The 19242-nt window shown below is 44.7% G+C and overlaps 2 protein-coding genes across 19 annotated transcripts in view; one reads left to right on the plus strand and one right to left on the minus strand.

The window, feature by feature from the left end:
• The window catches only part of Mmd (disintegrin and metalloproteinase domain-containing protein mind-meld), a 74172-nt gene extending 65176 nt beyond the window's left edge, over positions 1 to 8996 (minus strand). For 16 of the 18 annotated variants that reach the window (XM_072018552.1, XM_072018550.1, XM_072018541.1 and 13 more), the window contains exon 1: positions 8099 to 8996. In XM_072018552.1, coding sequence (XP_071874653.1) covers positions 8099 to 8183 — 85 coding nt within the window. In that variant the 5' untranslated portion in view covers positions 8184 to 8996. The remainder of the gene's footprint in view (positions 1 to 8098) is intronic. The other 2 variants (XM_072018538.1, XM_072018539.1) reach the window with 2 other exon arrangements.
• The window catches only part of Dila (centrosomal protein dilatory), a 108209-nt gene that overhangs the window by 66094 nt on the left and 22873 nt on the right, over positions 1 to 19242 (plus strand).

A 19242-nucleotide genomic window follows, 5' to 3' on the forward strand; every position in this document is an offset into this window, starting at 1 on the left:
GCATATATATATATATATAAAGAAATTATTAATACAAGTTAAAAAAAAGCTGGAAACATTTTTGTTCGCTTGATTTTCCTTAAAAAATGGCTCGAACGCAGGTCACGCTGTTGAAAAGTAATAAAACAAAAGGAAAAAGAGCAATATCGATACATGTCGATTAACGTCGTCATTGAACAGTTTCCTGCTGCTAGATCGGTGTATCGCTTTTCATTTAAAATTTGCTCGTCGTTCAATGTTATTGTTATAAAAGTCGGCGATAAACACCTTCGAAGCTAACACTAAAATTTGTAAAATTCAATCGTCGCAACAGTGATGAAATTGCGAAAGCACGCGTGTACCTGGATGTAAGTGTGCGATACACACCGCACGCTGCACACTGCGCGCGTAAGTACGTGATAGCGTGGTAACAGAGTATCGAGAAGGGAAAAGGGGAGAGATACAGAGGGCGGGTACAAAGGTGGAAACGGCGAGGGAAGCGTCTAGCGTGTTCTCGTCGGAAGAGAAGACCCTTCGTCCCCTTTTCCGGGCGAAAAATCGGCCAAAAGTTCATGTATTAAAAGTACCTGCAAGGCCAATAAATTAGAACTGGCGCTCTGCCATTTCAATCTCGCGGATCTTGCTCGAGACAAGAACGCTGAAAACTCTTCTACGAGGCATCATTTTGTCGGCGGCCGACTTGATTAATTGCTTCGCACGAATCGATCGATGACTTCCCACTCGGATATTTACGTCAGCTTTTCCGAAACACACAGTCTATAGTTTGCCAGATAGCGATTACTTTTCATGTATGACAACCTACCGCCTGAAAACCGTTTAACTTTGTTACATGACCGAATTTGCGTCTTTTCTTCGATATCCTTCTCATCTATCCTTCGATATTCCTTCCATCTATTTGACTGGGCAAGGCGTATATATATATATATATTTTTTTTTTCACACGTCCATTCAAATATATATTAATTATATATAACGTATAAGAAGAATCAAACAGGAAAGAAAAATCAGCCGGCCAGCTATTTAGAGAAAAAGCACGAAATCTTTGAGGAAATTTCGATCAAGCATCGTCACACGGTGATAACCGCGGCAGACGTACATCAGGCATCGTACTTGACTCTCCGTCTTTTTTCTTTTTTCTTCTTTCTTTTTTTCTTCGATGGCGTGCAATCGGTAAGTTATCATACACGAGAAAGTGTCACTTATCCGTCCAAACGGTATTTATCAATCTGTAAATTATCACGAGATCGTCACGAATATGCGACATTGAATGACAAGGAACAACTTAAACGTCGGAAAATCAATATCCTTTGTAGGGAGCATGGTCGCTCGGGAGGTTAACGCGCGCCTTGTATTCCAAGGAAATGTATTTTTTCTGTTCCTAGGGCAGCCCATTATTAAGCGAGTTATTAGGCAAACGAGAGAACGGCAGGGCGACGACGCACAGAGCGGAAGAAAGAGCCTGCGATAAAGGAAACGGTAGAGGCAAAGAGACGGAGGTATCCCTCTGTACAGCACGGTTCTCCTACAACACGATTTCGCTCTAACAGAGCGTCCGAGAATTAGGGAAACGCTCGATTTCGATAAAGAAAACGCCGCCGCGTTAAATGGTTAGCTAGCCGGTTATTTGACAGTGACGAAAAAGAGAATCTTTGTGTAACATTAATGTATCGCGGCGAACAAGCAAAGTTTATAAAATAAAAAGAGTAGAAAGTAACACGATTTTACAAAGTGGCCTATAATTCAATAAACGCAATAAATAACTAGCTGCCATATATACCTGCTACAGTATAGATGACAGTTACCGATATGGTAACAAATTTTTAGTACAGCATTTATCAAGGTTCCTAGCGTATCAATTTTAAACATCCCTTGAATTTCGTTGTATAACTCCTTTAGTCGTGAAAAGAAGTAATACGTCGAACTTTTTCTACTAATTCTTCGTTTCGTACTTGCAATGCGGCTATACGCGGAGAGGATACACCTGTAGCGTACAGTACCATACAGGTTAAGAACAGACGTAATCGAGTCGGCAAGGTTGACCCGCGTACAAAATATTCTACTTAGGTAAGGTATTCGAAACGGAGAAAAGAACGCTCGAAGGCGGCGAGCTTTGTCCCGGTTTTATTCCAGCCTTACGTGAATTGCGCACATATTAGATAAGTGTGGCGGCGTTGCACAACTGCCGCTCGGTTGCGTTCCGCTAAAATTGCTGCCCCGCGTCTCAAGTCTGCGTTTTCCACCGCGACCAAGCTTCTCGCAAAGTGCCAAGGACGTTGGGGCAAGTGTGTTCGGGCCGCCGCGCTATTTCAAATTATACCCACTATCGTGCACACTATTCTTATCTGTCAGCGTCCTTCTCCCATTTTTCGTTTCTCCGTTTCTTCGTTTCTTCCCCCCCCCCCGCCCTTCTGCCAATAATCTCTGCCTCGCCAGCCCAGTTTTATCCGGTTGCCTAAATTGACTATGTAAATTTAACCCACACGTACACATATATCGATGGGTTACTGTACAAATATTATATGTCCATCTTTGGTGCTTGCGAGAAAAAAAAAAAAAAAAAAACCCTCTCAACACTTTTAGTGTTTTATTTCATTTTGAAAGCTTGCAACCGTGGGTTTCAGCGATCATTTTTCAGCGATGATAAGTATACTCGGCAGTGGCGGAGTAAGCGCACTTGCCGTAAAATCGAAATTAAATTATAGCGGAATGACAAATTTTTCCAGTTGTACCATTTTTTGGATCATTTCTATTTTTATCGTTTATAGTTTATCGTTCATCGTTTAAAGATTCGTTGATGCTATTTGCAGGATTCAAGGTCCCACTAATTGGTAAACAAAATGCATAGTCGATATTTGGAAGAGAAAAATTAGAAATTGAAAATTTTATTTATTTTTAGAAGAGAGATATCTAATCGGTTGATTAACGGTTCTAAAACGCGTTTACAATTTCCAATATGTTTCTCGTTCCACTTAAATGTCTTACTTAAAGGTAAAGCAGCAGAGGTAAAAAAGCGATATGTTTTCTCTGTGACGAGAATACTCATCGTTGAAGAAAAGTTTGCCAACTTTTCGCGAGTCCATCTTAAAAACATGAAACGAGAAAGGTATCGGTATATAACCTTATTTTCGAATAAACGCTCTTCTTCTATAGATCTATATTTCCGAAAGATCCAAGTACGTAGATACGTGTATCGTTGGTCGTAAACAGTGCTATTCGATATAGTGAAATTTAGTATGTTTCGATCTAATTAACTGGTGCTTAAACTTCCAAATTAGTCACGGGAAATATGATTTTTATACGGCATAAAGAAACAGTCGACAACCATTTGTGGCACAGAAAAGCTCTAAAATGTGACGTACAATATCTGCGCGGTAAACCGTATGAGATATCTCTTACGTCCTCTGGTTCTCGAGTCACGAATGATTCAAGAATATGTTCAAAGTGTCTGCCTCGTACGTCGACACACTTTACAGTTACTACGCCTACGTGCACGCTTTAGCATTGACTGCGTACACAGCTGTAGCGTGTCTTGACATTATCCACAAGCTCGTGAATAACATCGATCGACATGACTCGGATAGAATTTCAGACAATCGATATTTTATACTCGCCAGAGTTCATCACTGTTCCAGCAGCGGCAAAAATAAAAATTCTAATCGTCGCATAGATCGAATTATTCTTGATTTTGATTGCTGGGTATGCAGGCGACGCTATGACGCGCAGTGTGTATCGAGACACGAGACAAGCATTTTCAATATTTTCCTTAATCCACGACTCCAACACGTACATACGTATGTTCGCGCGTATGTTCACAGGATGTCATTTTACTTATTTTAACGTGTAAATTCGATCCTGTATTTCCCCCGTGGTTCCCCATGGTCGGTGAAATTTCACATAAACTGGACATACGACATTTGCGTGCAGTAACCCAACGATATTTCGTTAGCCTTAACGTCGGGCTTCTCCGTTCGAGAACGGTATACGGCAAATATCCTGTGACATAGTTTTCTTTACGCTTAATCGTGCTCGTGGCCCCTCGCTCGCGGTTTTCTATCCGCCCCTGGCTTCGGCTTTAGTTTCCAACCAAAGCACCCCTCGACTAAATCGCCTAGGTAGAATGGCAGTTTCGGAGAGTAGCTTGCCGCGGCTCGGTCTCCCCGATCGTCAGCAAATTGATATTGGATCCAGTTCCACGGAACTTTAACTCAAACGAAACTTGTAACATACGACGAACGAATCGACCTCGGCACGACGATGCCACGATGCGTATCGCGTAAGAGAAATACGTTCATGTACTATCATGGAAATAGTTGGCGATAGGAATCGCGGAAAAAATGAAAAAGACTATATTAGGGGTGATCACGCGAACGACGCGTCGCATCGCGTCACGTTGCGAGGAAGCGGACCGCCGATGGTCCGGCGATTCTCGCCCCGAGGACACCCTCGAGCTCGTAGATTCGCTCGGTGTTTCACCATGATCGATACACGCTATTCCTCGATGAATCGTGATCAACGGTTAAGCTTTTTACTCTCGACGTTTTGGCCAGCTGTAAATCTCTTTTTTCTAATGCTTGTTAATATCGCGAGAATTAATTGGAATTGAAAAAGTGGGTCTCGAGCTCGTTATATTTACTTCTTCCGTTTCTTCCTCCCCCAACACACCACCCCCTCTGCCCCTCCTTTTTTTTCTTCTCTCCCGTTTGATCGCCGCTGGAAATTAATATCGAGATTTCTCTGGGTGTCTTTCTTCCGTGACGAGATCTCGCGTAATTTCAATTTAATTAGAGAGAAAGCGCGAGTTTGTTCTCTCAACTTACGGAGCGGCGTGTGTGCGCGTGCGTGCGTGTGTGCGTGTGCGTGTGTGTGCGCGCGCGCTTGTGTGTGTGTGAGGGGGGGGGGAGAGCGAGAGAGAAAGAGAGAGAGAGAGAAAGAAAGGGAGAGAAGTGGTCTGTAGCGAATCGCTTTTATCCAGGAGAACTGGCCCGTCGATCGATTTTAATTCGCGTTTTCGTTGATACGTTTAAATCGGGTCTCGCGGCACGTAGGTATGCGTGTCAGTGCACTCGTGACCCATCTCGTTCTTCGATGACGTCATTGCTCGCTGCGCTTAAACCTATGACGAATATGGCGCGCTAGGGAAACGGGAGTGGCTGGCAGGGTTCTTTTAACCGGCACTCGAACGGTGAAACTCGATCGGGAAAGCGAGGAACAATGTTGCGGGGTAGCACGGACGAATTTACACGCTGTCGGCGATCGTTTGATCGGCCCATCCGGACCCATCCATCGGACCATCCGATGCGACCAGTTCACCCACGAGAAATTAATTGCAATTTTTACGCTGGTTGCTTCCAAAGAACGCCGACGCGTAATCGAGTATTTCATGGTCAGCTGTTTCGAGCGAAGAAGTCGAGTCGTGCGCTACTCTCGTCGATTCCAATCAGATTTTCTTAAGAAGATCAGCTTGAAAAGTTACAGTTCCGGTAATTAACGGCGGAACGAAACGCTCTTCAAAGTCGGCCAAACAAATGGGATTTCGAAGGAAGTCGCGGATCAGCGAACGATTTGTTCAATTCCGAACAGATTACTGGAAATACCTGCATATTATGAGCTTTGTATAAAGTTTGTATAAAATCGCGGAGAATGACCTGGATGGCGGGAAAATGGCAAATTTCTACCCCTTCGGACATTTCAAATTCTAAGGAAGCGTCGTACTACGAGTCCCGAGGTATCGTAAAAGTAAAGTAACTTACGGCAAATGTGACATGTGACGAGTTGAATACATTGTAGGCGAATGATCGTAATTTCGAAACGATATATACGACTTACATCTAAAACAAGATGGAACGTGTTTAACGTATTTCGGGATAGGTCGGCCATATCCACGTTTGTTACAACTTTCCTATGGCATTCGCTATAAATTTGCTACACTTGTATACCGTATTGGAATTTTATGCGCTCAAAGTGTTACGCTTTGACGCTTTGTCGCTATGCTTCTTTCTCGATTGGGGGGAACACGAGCATCGTCGTCATACGTTCCTATATTTCTCCAACGGATCGCCATTCGTCATCGCCATAGTCTCGTTTTTCCAGCTGCTGCCCCTTTTCCCTCGAGTCAGCTCGTGGTAACGCGCGCGCGGTTCCACGACAACGCACGGAGCAGCGACAGCGACGGTCCATCCCGAAATCCATCCGGTGACGTTCGAACGATAACGCGATACACAGATAGGTAATTAATCACGTCGATTAATCGATCGAATCTTGATTCAGTCTGTATACGCAAATATGTGGATCGTCATATCGTGACATGTTTATGACGCTTAGCCAGCCGGTGACGCAAACTTCATTATACATAATAGCGCGACAGAACGTCGCCTGCCTCTCCGAGCAAAAATTAATCACGCTCGCGGCCATGCGCGGCCGCGACAGCGGATACTATTTCGAGTTTTCAGGCTGAGAAGGATAAAAGAAAGTCTTAATCACCGGTTGCGAACGATATCTCTTTTAGAAATAAAATAATAAAGCAACTGGAACACCGTCGCTCCACTTCCTTCGTACATACTTGTACTCTGCTACTTGTCGAGAAAGAAAATTCAATTTAGCTAATTTCCACGTTCCTTCGAGAGACGCATTATTTATCTAACGTGGGGACAGCGTGCGCCGCTCGCGTCTAAGTATTTACACTCGTCGCGGTCTCGCGTGAACACGTCCATGCACCATCAGGCGAAATCGATACGAGATTACGCAGCGACTTATCAAGATTAACGTCTGCGTGCAAAACGTACAACATAAGCGTGTGGTTTTACGCACAGTGGCGAATCGCGACATGCAAAGTGCGTAACAGTAGTAACGTAACGCGATATTATGAATAATGCTGTTTCTGGATTCAACGCGGCGGAAATGCGCGACAATGGTTACGTATTACGCCCTGTCTATTCAAGATACGCTCTCTATTTTATCGCGAAATCGCTCCTTCGATCGCCCAACGAAATTTCTCTCCTTTCTCTACCTCCATTTTCTTATTTCGTTTCGTTTCGAACGAGACTCGCTCGAGTCGTCGAGTTCTTCGGCGAAAGAAAGAAAGAAAGAAAGAAAGAAAGAAAGAAAGAAAGAAAGAAAGGAAGGAAAAAAGAAAGAAAGGAAAAAACGAAAAGGAAAAAAGACGAGAAGGAGTAAAAAGTAGAGACGCGAAATTTGCCGTGAAAATGTAAAGAGTTGGCCCGAGGAGAACAGCCAACCCGACACTCGCGAAACGATATCGTCGTGTCATGCAACACGCGTTGGAGGGAAATGGTTCACTGGAGGCTCAACGCACGCTGTATATAGCTCTGCCTTTATCTTTGAGTGTCGGTAGACGGAAGAGGATGAGAAAGGATCCGGGAGGCCGGATAACAATCACCGAATATTCTCGACGGCCTGCAACAGGCAATCGTGTGTAACCGGAACACACGCCATGCCAGCTTGGCCAACGATTAACGACCGCGTCCGAGCAGAATTTACGAGAACGAGCAGAGGAAAGATCAGACAGAGAGACGAAAAGACGTGCGCGAAGGAGGCAGCTAAAACTGGCACGTAACGACCAACGACCACGTATAAAATTACAGGATCGCGTGCCAACAAGCATACATCAGGTAGAGAGGAAACAAGGAAGGAAGGAAGAAAGGAAGGAAGGAAGGAAGGAAGGAAGGAAGGAAGGAAGGAAGAGTGGCCCGGAGGTGAGAGACTTGGAATTCCTAGGACACGGAGAAATCGCTGATCGAGCATTGCCATGCTGGCTACTCTCGCTTTACCCGAAGGAAATTCCCCTTGAATGGGGAATTTCCCCTCGGAACGGTGGGAGTGTAGCGGCTCGGTCACTTTGTTCGATCGCGAGAACCACGAGAAACAATTAGTAGCAGTGAGCAAAGATGGAAATGGATAGACACTGATGGTAGACTGCAAATAGGCAGCACAGGCGAGCGATAGTAGGGGGGAAATGGGCAGACAAACAGATAGGATAGGCAGGCAGGCAGGCAGGCAGGCAGGCAGGCAGGCAGGCAGGCACAAGCAAACAAGCGAGCAGGCAGATCTGCGGACAAATAGGCAGGCAGGCAGGCGTTACCTCGCTTGGACGTGCTGTCGGCGCTGCTAATAAATCCAGGTACGGCAATCACGAGAACAAAGAGTCCACAGTGTAGCCAAAACATGTTTACGTCTTAACAACATTGTTTAATTCCATTTTACATGACGCTCGTAAAACACTACGATGGCGGTGGTGCTCATGTCGCGCATAATCAGCGATACTACCTGGTCGCCAGTTGGATCATGAGTACACGACTGACTGACTGGGTTACGCGGTTCGGGTAGGAGCGTAGAAGCGAGCGAAAAGCGAGAACCGAGGGCTGTGAGTGGTGTATATAGGGGCGCACAACCAAAAAGAGAATAGAAAGGAGGGAGAGCGGATAAAGGAACGAAAGAGCAAACAAGCGAAAAACTGAGCGAAAGATTCCGGAGGGAACAACCGATACCGGGATCTAACTGGAAAGAACGAGAAGCAGATGCGGGAAACGGAGAGAAATCGGCCAAGGTAGAGAACAACGAGAAAGGAGGAATAAAGCGGATAAGGACAGAGAAAGATGGAAAGAGAACCAAAGAATGTGAGATGAGAGCGAGAGAGAGAGAGAGAGAGAGAGAGAGCGAGAGAGAGAGAGAGAGAGTGAGTGAGTGAGAGAGCGAGAGGCAGACGCAGAACGAAAGAGAGAATTTGTAGAGAGGAGAGGAAAAGTAGAGAAGGCTTGCGGCGATAGGAGGACAAACCGGCACCGACGGTATAGAACGACGGGTCCTCCTAGAACATCGCGAATCTCCTGGTACACTGGACGACACGCGATAATGCACCACGCTAGCGCACTACTTCCGCGATCTGGTCCGTACGTCGAAGGATACCCCCTACTCGCGCGCGCCCAGAGAGAGTGAAGGTCCCGGTCTCGAATCACGCCTCGGCTGCCATCTTCTACCTACGCCGGGAGTCTGGAGTATGAAAATATTCTCTGCTGCCTCCTCCAACCCCTCGCGTCCCTCGTCTCCCCACCCAGCACCCCACCCCGGAGGAGCTTTCCATGTAACCCCTCTACAAGCTCTCGCCCCGTCTCCCACCCCTGCTTTCTACACCCGCTTCGTTCACCCGCGCCGTACACCCGCGCAGAGCCACCATCAGCTTGGGACCACCTCTTATCGATTCCTGCGCCATTTCCCGTCATTCCTGTCAAATCAATAACGCGGTGGCGGCAGCGCCGGTGGTGCTGCTTCGCCGGTGATGCTGCTTCGCCGGTGTTGCTGCTTCGCCGGTGGTGGTGCTACCGGTCCTAGTAGTGGTGGTGGTGGTGGTGGTGGTGGTGGTGGTGATGGTGGTGGTGGTGGTGGTGGTGGTGGTGGTGGTGATGGTAGTGGCGGCGGCGGTGGCGGTGGTGGCGGCGATGGTGGTGGTGGTGGTGGCGGCGATGGTGGTGGCGGTGGCGGTGGTGGTGGCGGCGGCGGAGGAGTCGGTGCCGGTGCCGATGCCGGTGCTGTGCCGGTAGCGGTGACGGTGACGGTGGCGGTGGCGGCGGCGGCGGCGGCGGCGGCGGTGGTGACGGCGGTAGCGACCACCGCGGCGGCTCCTTCTTCGCCATGGATCAAGCACAGATACGGAGATGCGAAATCCCCAGCCGAGCGAACCACCATTTTCCACCGTTACGATCACGAACCACCGCCGTCCGAAAGATGGAACACTGGCCGCCTCACCTGCATCCCTGCCGGACCTCGTCGCCCGGACGTTGCCCCGCGATACCACCGCTCTACCACCCACAAATTTTCCTACTCGATCTCTCTCTCTCACACACACACACACACACACACACTCACTCACTCACTCTCGCTCTCCGCTCTCTCTCTCTCTCCCCCTCCCCCTCCTCCTGCCCTTCTCCCTCTCAGCCTGTATTCATACATCGCACATCATATATCGCGTCGCGCGATCGTCGACCGATCGCCTCCTAACGATCAGCGGCCTCCTGGACCATTCTCGCTACACCAGCTCGCCTATCTCACCTCTCCTTTCTTCTCTCGAGCACCTCTGCCGCGTGTGTATCGATTTCGAAAGAGTGAAAAAAACTGGAAGAAAACCGAGCACTTTTGTTTGGACAAAAGTCTGAGGACGAGTCGAGATCGCGGCGAGAACGCGGTCTTTGCTAGGGCTCTTCCAAGGGTAGAGCGCGGCTTATTCGTGCCTTTTATCGTTTACATGTACATGCGCGCGCGTGCACACACACACACGACCGGCATACAAGATCGAGTGTGCCTATTCAGCTCGCCTCGCTAACGAAATTTCCTAGCATCTTACCTGCTGGTTTCGCACATAGTACGGACACCGAGCAAGCGCAATCTCACGTCCCTAAATTTACACGTTGTGACGAGCAGCTGGCATCTGCTGCGACTTTGCGATACACGTTATTTACAAGGACCAATGTTGTCGCGTGGCGCAACGTTTATTTCGCGACTGCGATTCGTCGGTAGGTGAGCCAACGTAAATAACACGAAGCGATCGATGCTGAAAATACATTGTCGAAACACGCCGGCCAATTAAGCGATATGAAACTCTTCGAATTTTGAAAAGCCCCGGACGCTCTCTCGATTCGCGATGCAACAAGGACACGGTGCGGTACGTCCACGAAAGGAAAACAGATTTGTCGTGAAACACAGGTGGAAACCAGCGAAACCAGGTTTCGCCTGTACACTGTACACTTTCACGGAAAGCGCGTATGGTCATTGGCTCGATATCCTTCGACCGTGCAAACAAATTTCATCGAAAGCTCGTATACCGCGTATTCTTCCGTTCGATTCCCCTATCGAGTCTCTCCTTGTCGCTGGAAAGCCCGCTCTCTTGCGTTCTCGAGAAAGGATTTTACGACGACGAGGAATTTTTATGCACTTTACCCGTATATTTCACCGAGCTATTTGTTATTCGTTTACGCGTTTGCCGCAACTTTGCGCGTCCGTGCTGTCGTGATTTGGCAACACGCGTATAGACCCATAGACTCGTACCTCGGATATAATTAGCCGACGATGCCAATCTCGCATCGTAATCTCGTATCGTGTTCGAAGAATAAAACCAGTCGCGACGATCTAAATACGCGCAGGTACGCGCCAATAACTCTTTCACGCGTCCCGAATGCGATCCGCCTACGAACTGCAGCCGAGTTTTCCTTTTCGTGACGGCACGAAAGCAACGAACCGTAGCCAAACAACAAGTGCACGCGGCTCGCCTATCGACATCGTCTAATATCATGCCAGGCATATCGTGCCGCGTCATTGCGCGAACAACGAATTTCTAAGCCTGGTGCGATGAACCTGTCAGTGTGCACATGGTTTTTCTGGATTGGCTGCGACACGTGTCTACGTTGCCTACGTTGTCTACGAACAACTGTCCGTCAGTGTTTACTTGGCCTAATTATTACCGAACATCCAGGGTAAAGATGTATTCTATCGAAAAGTTGTGCATCGATTTCGCTGACCAACCTCTTGCGAATCGCTGACTCGGACAATCGAATCTCCAGCTCCGTTTTCAGCATCCTTCGATTCGTTCCTACGTATAATTTGTACGAAAAAGGGTATCCATCTCTCATACGTATACGTTATAGAAAATTGTCTGTAGTCTCGTTGGCACTATAACGAGACGCGGTTAACGAGATAATACTGGTCAAATTTGAAACGGATGCGAAAGAAGTTGCGTATAAAAGTTACGATATATTTATCGGAAGCATACAGTTTGTAAAGGCGATTAAAGTGTTTAAACGGTCAATTGTTCGCTACATTAATAAACCACAATATACAGCAATAAATACAGCGAAATCACCATTAGCGCTAATTGTACGTTTAACGTTATTTGTCGTTTCACTTGAAATTTAGATAGATCGTTGTTCGACTTGTTAGATAGATCGAGAAAATAATTCTTTTCCTCTAAAGACGCAAAATTTGTCCACCATGGAATTCATCGCATGCCTAATAAATCAAAGGCTTGATGTCGATGATGATTACAGAGCAAGAATAAACGCTTTGGTGAAACAATTTGCGGTATTCTTTGAGTAAACTTTCAGTTTCGTTGAATCATGCATATCATATTATCTATGCCTCGTGCATCTAATAATTTTCAATGCGCCAATCGATCCGTCCTGACATTCGCTATAAAAAATTCTTAACCTATTCATGTCGAAAGGCCATTAGTGTAGCAGACACAAGATATAACATATAAATACATATTTTATCGTTTATCTTGCAAATCGTCGTATAAAATACAAGGAAAAACTTTCATACTACAGGCTTTACTACGTTTTCTTTTCTTTTTTTAAACAACAGTTAAAATATCTGCTAGAACGATGTTTCTTCCATGTGAGTATATTAATAACTTTTTATATACTAGAGAATGAAAAATTATACGATTCCATTTAAGAAAATTCCTGCCTAACATTTCTCTTATATCTACAACAGATAGTTTTGTCGATAATTCGCAGCATTTATAGCTTAAAATCCATCAACCCATCCCATCCATAGTCCATAAAAATGTTGGACCAGGGTGTTGGAATAGTGTCGCGAACCAGTGTACAGTGTACAGAATAGGGACTGAACGACTGATCGAGGTGCGCAGTTTCTTCGTGGTAATCTCGATCTATAAGCAGAGAGTAGAGAGCGTAATAGGCACGTAAGATACGGCTACCAAGAAGAAATGAAAAAAAATTATAGAGATGGGTGATTTTCGTGCGAGCACGCGAGAATTGGCATGCTCCATTGTCGCGGACGCCCGGTGATTAATAGACACTGTGGCAAATAACGATCAGATATATCGTGGCAAACGGTGAAACAGGTCCAGTGAATTAGGGCTGAGAAAAACGGGCGACGTGCGCCGCCTCGCATCGATGGATATATTTACGCGACATTATATTACACATCATATGTATAACGAGCTGTGTGTACAGCGTACAAGTTATTCGTAATGCGAGCACTGGCGACGACAGAATGTTATTTACAGAGGAGAGGCGTTTGCGGGTAACGAGAGAGAGAGAGAGAGAGAGAGAGAGAGAGCCTCGGAGAAAAGATTCAAAAGTTAAGGAGCATCTCTCTGAACAGGCAGACAAGTTGAATAGAGGGATAATTGAAGGAACGTATCGCAAACCGTCGGCTCTATTTTCGGCACGAATGCGAAGCCTACGAGTTGTTCCCCTCGATTCGGCCATCTATCAACTGATAGATAAGTAGAAAATTAACTTTGAGAACTCTTAGCCCCGTCGCTGTTCTCTTCAGGCGAAAACGACCCGGGCTCGGCTACGCGTTGCACGGAGGAAAACACCGTGGTTTCTCTGCTCTCCTTGTTTGACTAGAGGCACGACTATCGATAAAATGATCGATAAATATCGACAATATCGAGATGTTCTCCGAGCAACATCATAGAAAACGGGATTCAACATCGCTTTCGCTAATTTTTCGATATGTCGCGGTTTGCCGGAGCCCCGAGACGATCACGGATCACGTGTCGCGACAAAACAAAGTTTGTACTTCTTACATTGCGTTCTTACATTGCGTACTGAAAATGGATCGGATCAGGTTAAGTTAGGTTAGGCTATGGTAAACGCGTGCTGTAGGCTGGCGAAAAATTTGTACATTATGTTTTACACTCTCCTGGTTATGCTCTCAACTTGCGAACGGCCAACCGAAACAAACAAGTATAAAATTCGTATCAACGCATTGTGCTCGAAGCTCGTACAGTCACACGAATAATAACATCACACTTGTTCTATCGTTCCAAAAGATTTCCTTCCATCCGTTAAAACGGTAAAAGACAATTTAACGCATAGATACGATATCAGAGTATGCAGCAGAACAACGATAACAATATTTTAACAATAGGTACGCCACATACATATAAATACATATAAATGAGAGTGCATTGGCAAATTTTGATGAGAAAAAAGTAGCAAACGATGAAATCCAATACTGATTACAATTTCGCATCAATAAAATACGAATTGAAAATTTTAATATCTTTTAACGATGTATATCGTTTTGAGAAAAATGCATCTTATATATTATATCTATACACTAGATGGTATACCCGGCTTTCGCCCGGCACCTTATACACGTCATACATATATAGCCTTTGTTAATAATATTGTTGCAAATTCTTATTGGTTCTGTAATCCGTGAAGCAAACAACACCGATTGTCACACGGTGAACTCGCGAATGCGTAGCTATGTGACACGCCGTACGCTGAACAGGCGAAGACGTTGCTCGGAGAGCAGATCACGTTATATCGTGATTCTAAACAAAACACGATCGCAACGAAGAAGCTCGCTATTGGCATTGCGAATATGTATCGGTAAACTGTTTCCGGTTCACATTTTCAACTCTTGCTTCGTTTTGCCGTAAGTTAACGTTTCACATAGCTAAAACTTACTCGAGAAATGCTTTCAAATGACGAAAATCGCATTAAAGTCAGCGATCGTCGTGAATAGCTCGAACATAGAGACGTATATACATATAGAATACGTATGGATCAGGAACTGTATTTTATACCATGTATAGAAGGTAGATATTTATGATATATAATTTACGATATATGTACATACAAACGAACGAACAAACAAAATTCTCTCGAACAGAAGAACAAAATTACAGCCAAGATACTGCATATTATATTTTCTGCGATAAGTTGAAATATAAATGAATAGATTACGAATGATTTTATTACAGTTGACGCGTTGCAGCTAGAGATGACACGAACTGGTATTCGTGAATCACGAGTGATTCGATCACGTTCGTTAGCAATTCACATTTACGGTGATTCGTGATTTTTCGTGATCGTTTCCGACTAACGGCAAAAGCATAACTGTTCTTTGCTTACGCGTCGCGTAACCTTATCTTATATTAACTTATATTAACTTAACTTTATATTAACAATATCAAATGAACATTACGATTTTGTAATCGAGACGAATTAATATTTCACTCTTTAAAATACCGATACGAGATAAAATAAGGAAAATTGAATTATTTTCCATTTTTAATATTAAATAAAGTAGCATTGTTTTTGCTTGGTCGCCTGGCACAGGTATCGTCAATAATCATAAAGCCAAGCTGATTCTCTTCACATTTGCTCCGAACCTACCGTATTACCGTGTTACACGGGAGATACCTATAAACGAATTTCAAACGATCCTGTTGCAATTAATACGTTGCATTCTACCTGCGTCGCTTTATTCACCTGAACCATATTACGATATACCTTAACGATATTATCGATATATCGTCAAGTATCAACAAGATAACCCATCCATAACCTACAGTCATAATCGATAGTTGCTTGTCCGTTAAATTGCCATTCATTAAACTTCCACAACGTTCGGATCGGAATGTCGCGGATCGCGCAACGGTGTCGTTCGAGTACAAGTCGAAAGATTTTCTGTTACGGCCTCGGATACCCGGCCACCGTTCCACCGCAGGAACACGTATTTGCAAAGGGAAACGCTCGTTCGCTCGTTGACTAATAAAGTGTAAATCAGGGAAGAAGCGCTCGGTATATTCGCAACGTTCCGCGTTAGATAACGTGTCCGTTATTATAAATTACGAGATGGAGCGTCGATGCGTGCAGTGAGCTTGGAAACCGCGAGTAGCCTAGTTGCATCTTCGCGGTCAACGATCTTCTGATTCTGACGCAGTGCGGATGCTTAAAAATTTCTTCTACCGATCGTTCGACGTGCTACCTGCAAGCCGGCGGACACCATGGATAACGTGGTAACTTGCAGTCGAAACAAGTAACGCTTTATTCGTCCCACTTTGTCTCTCCTATCGATTTTCTCTCTTCGATTTCTTCCTCGATCTGGCCCCTGTCTCGCAAATATAAAGCGTAAGATGAGCGTAGATTTCGACTCCAAACGAGCCTAGGTAGGTACACAAGTGTCGGTAACAAACACATTTGTTCACTGTATACACATCAGGGGGATCATTTATTGGTTACAAGGGCACTTATTGGTTATATTCAACGGAAGACTCTAACAAGTTTTACTTTATTTGATATTTTTCATTTTATTTATATAATATCTTACATTTTGTATTGTTTATTCGTCTATTTAGTTGTTTATTTACCAAGTATAACGAATCAACGTAGGGAACGGAGAAAAGGGAAAAGAAATAAAATAGAGCGCAAGATGGATATGTACGATAGGAAAAGAAAAAGAAAAAGAAAAAGAAAAAGAAAAAGAACGAGAATAGACATCCATGAAGCAAAGAGACAGGGACACGGTATAAAAGCACGAAGAAGAATCACAGTATAACATCGTCGTAAAAAACGGTCAGCAGATTGTCTTAACCATACGACTTATGCATTTATTGCTATTAGTAGCCATACTATGCGCAGTGTTGCACGTGTTGCGTATGAAACGATAGATGACTTCTTAAACTTGTTGCTGGTACATCGAGAAAGAGCAATTGCACGATATCAGGACAGTGAACAATACCTTTAGCTACTTTACTAACGAAAATTATATCAGATCTAAACTACCAAAAGGTATTACCGCGATTGTGAGAATTAAAGGACATCTGGTGTTCGCTGTGCTCGACGTTTTAAAAATTCCTATCGGACGCTCTGCGTGTTACACGGCCGTGAGACATACGATACGGAGACCATGTTATACTATCATATTCTAAACTTTATATATTTTATTCCTCATTAATCATTTTTAACCGATTAAAATTCACGTTTATGGAAAATTTGATGGTGTAAACGGATTGCAGGTAATATGCAAATATGTATAAAACATCCGAATGGCTTATTTTACTATAGTACTCGTTACTCGTATAATACTTGATACATAATACTACGTAAATACGTATAGTATCTAGCATGTAGAACGATTTTCCATCCAAGTTTCATTTTTTTCACTATCCCCATAAAAATGTAAATTTTTTTTCTCCATAAGAAGAGAATCAATTCTATATTTAAACTGTACGAATGCTTTTGACCGTTACTGCATATCGGTTTCGGTATAGTTTCGTATTAGCTATTATACCGACACAATATCGGTTTTTCAAGTTCAAGTTGTTACGTCGACGACGCGACGACATTCGAGTGTCGACTATCGGTTGGCGCATCATTGATAAACGCCTTATCGAATTATCGACATCGAGTGGCAAGGCAAATGTAATACACAGAGGCAACGTTTGCTGGATATTAGAGGGGAACTCGCGGCACGTAAGCGTTTCACATGGAAAACACGATCCAGGCAATTTTCGCGCGAGAAAACGACACGTGCCAGGGAATAAATCGTGCCCGTTCGTCCGTTTCGCGTCGAGCTCGAGTCGCTTGGAAGGCGCGTAATTTCGTACGTAGCATAGCAAGTTCCTCCTCTTCTTCCGTTTCCGCGTTTCTTGTCAGCAAAGACGGAACTTTCGTCCGAATCTTCACGCTACTTTGTCATTTGTTCCGCGCCATTTCCTTTATTTGTTCTCCCGCGCTGCACCGATGCAAAGTCCACCGGCGGCAACTTTTGGCGATTAACTTTTTTCGCCCGAATAAACAGTGAGAACGATGGCCGCGCGATCTCCGCGTATCGATAGCTCACCGGGATATGTCGCGCTAAAATAAACTGCATTATTAGCCAGCTGCGCCAAACTCGTTGCCCGTTTCACCCAACTTGACGCTTCGTCGCATACCTACGTTGCGCTGTTCCAATTCTCTTCTCCTCCCTCTTCTCTTTCTCCTTGAAGTTAAAACCTCATTGTCAGCATCAGAGGCGACTACTCGATACGCGCCACCGTGCTGCAGCACTCTAGAATATTTCGGAAATCGCTGATATTATAATTTTTCTTTTGCGCTCTTCTCTTTGTACTCTCTCTCTCTCTCTCTCTCTCTCTCTCTCTCTCTCTCTCTCTCTCTCTCCCCCTCTCTCTCTTCGTGGCTCGCTGTCAGAGCCTCCTGCTCGTCAGACACGGATACAACATTTGAAAATCGCTTCTAGACTGAACAAAATATATATAATGTATTGTGCTTAATGGTCCGATAAGAAAACGAAAAGAGCTTCTTAATTGCAGCGAAACTGGCTATAACAAGGAGTATGGAACGAAAGAGAAGGTGAACAATTAAGAAAATGACGAAAGCTACGAACTTTGATTATCGATCTTTTTCGTGTTTCGTGTAAAATTCCGGCAGCTTATAAAATTAGAAGAAAGGAAGACCCAGTTGATTTTGGTTCGAGCCAAGGTGTATATAAAATTTGAAGCTAATCGACGAAACAGACTCGAGGATATCATGGATCTGTTGAAAGACATAGATCTGAGAGAAACGTGTTTTACGTACCAATAATAATCATTGGTATAAAGAATACACTTTTGAAATTATATTTTTAAGGAAATGCAGAAAATGGATGGGTTGTTTCAGAGGTTCGCGCAACAGTCGAGTAGGAATCGGCGTTTGTTAAGCCTGCGGTGGCACGCGGAATCGCCAGAGGGCACCGCGTTTATTCGTACCCGAATTAGCTGGTATCGTGAACGCGGTAATACGTAATAAATATTTATAGGCTTCGAGCGTATTCCGTATAGCCTCGATTCGTAAGCGCGGACTTGGCGGAAGCGGAAAGGGTAGTAGAAGCCGTTGAGCCTTATCCAGCCACTTTCTCGTGGACGATAATAGGCTCGTTTCGCTGGGTAAAATCTTAGGCTGCAATCAATTTACTTGAAACTGGTCTACGTGCGCGATTCACCGAGATAACCAACCTTCTAAGCCGAGGCGGCTTTCTCGACAGCGTAGATAGAGGGGACACCTTGGAGGCTAAGTTTTCTGAAAATGACTGACGGCGGATTATCAGATCGTCGGCAGTTTCCCTCGTAAATTATTAAAACTGCTCAGCGTCCAAGTCCGCGTTCTACGTTCATCGTATGTACCGCACCTCTCTATACTGTATATTGGTACATCGAATTTTCGGTGTCGAACGAGAAACACTTGTCGCGTTTCGACAAATATTGACACCTCCGATCTGCTACAATCGCTACTCCCTTTGTCGCAACGAGGAGCGCGTCCTTTCGTTTATTTATTTATCAGCAGCAGCGGCGGCTCTAGCATCAGCGAACGAAAGGTAAAAGCGAGTAAACTATTTTCATTTTTTCCTAAGAGATTGTTCTTCTGCCTTTAACACCGTGACGAAAAAAATGGTAAGATTTTAATCTAACCGATACATACGAACGGC

This window comes from Bombus fervidus, chromosome 15 (genome assembly GCF_041682495.2).
Source record: "Bombus fervidus isolate BK054 chromosome 15, iyBomFerv1, whole genome shotgun sequence".
NCBI lineage: Eukaryota > Metazoa > Arthropoda > Insecta > Hymenoptera > Apidae > Bombus > Bombus fervidus.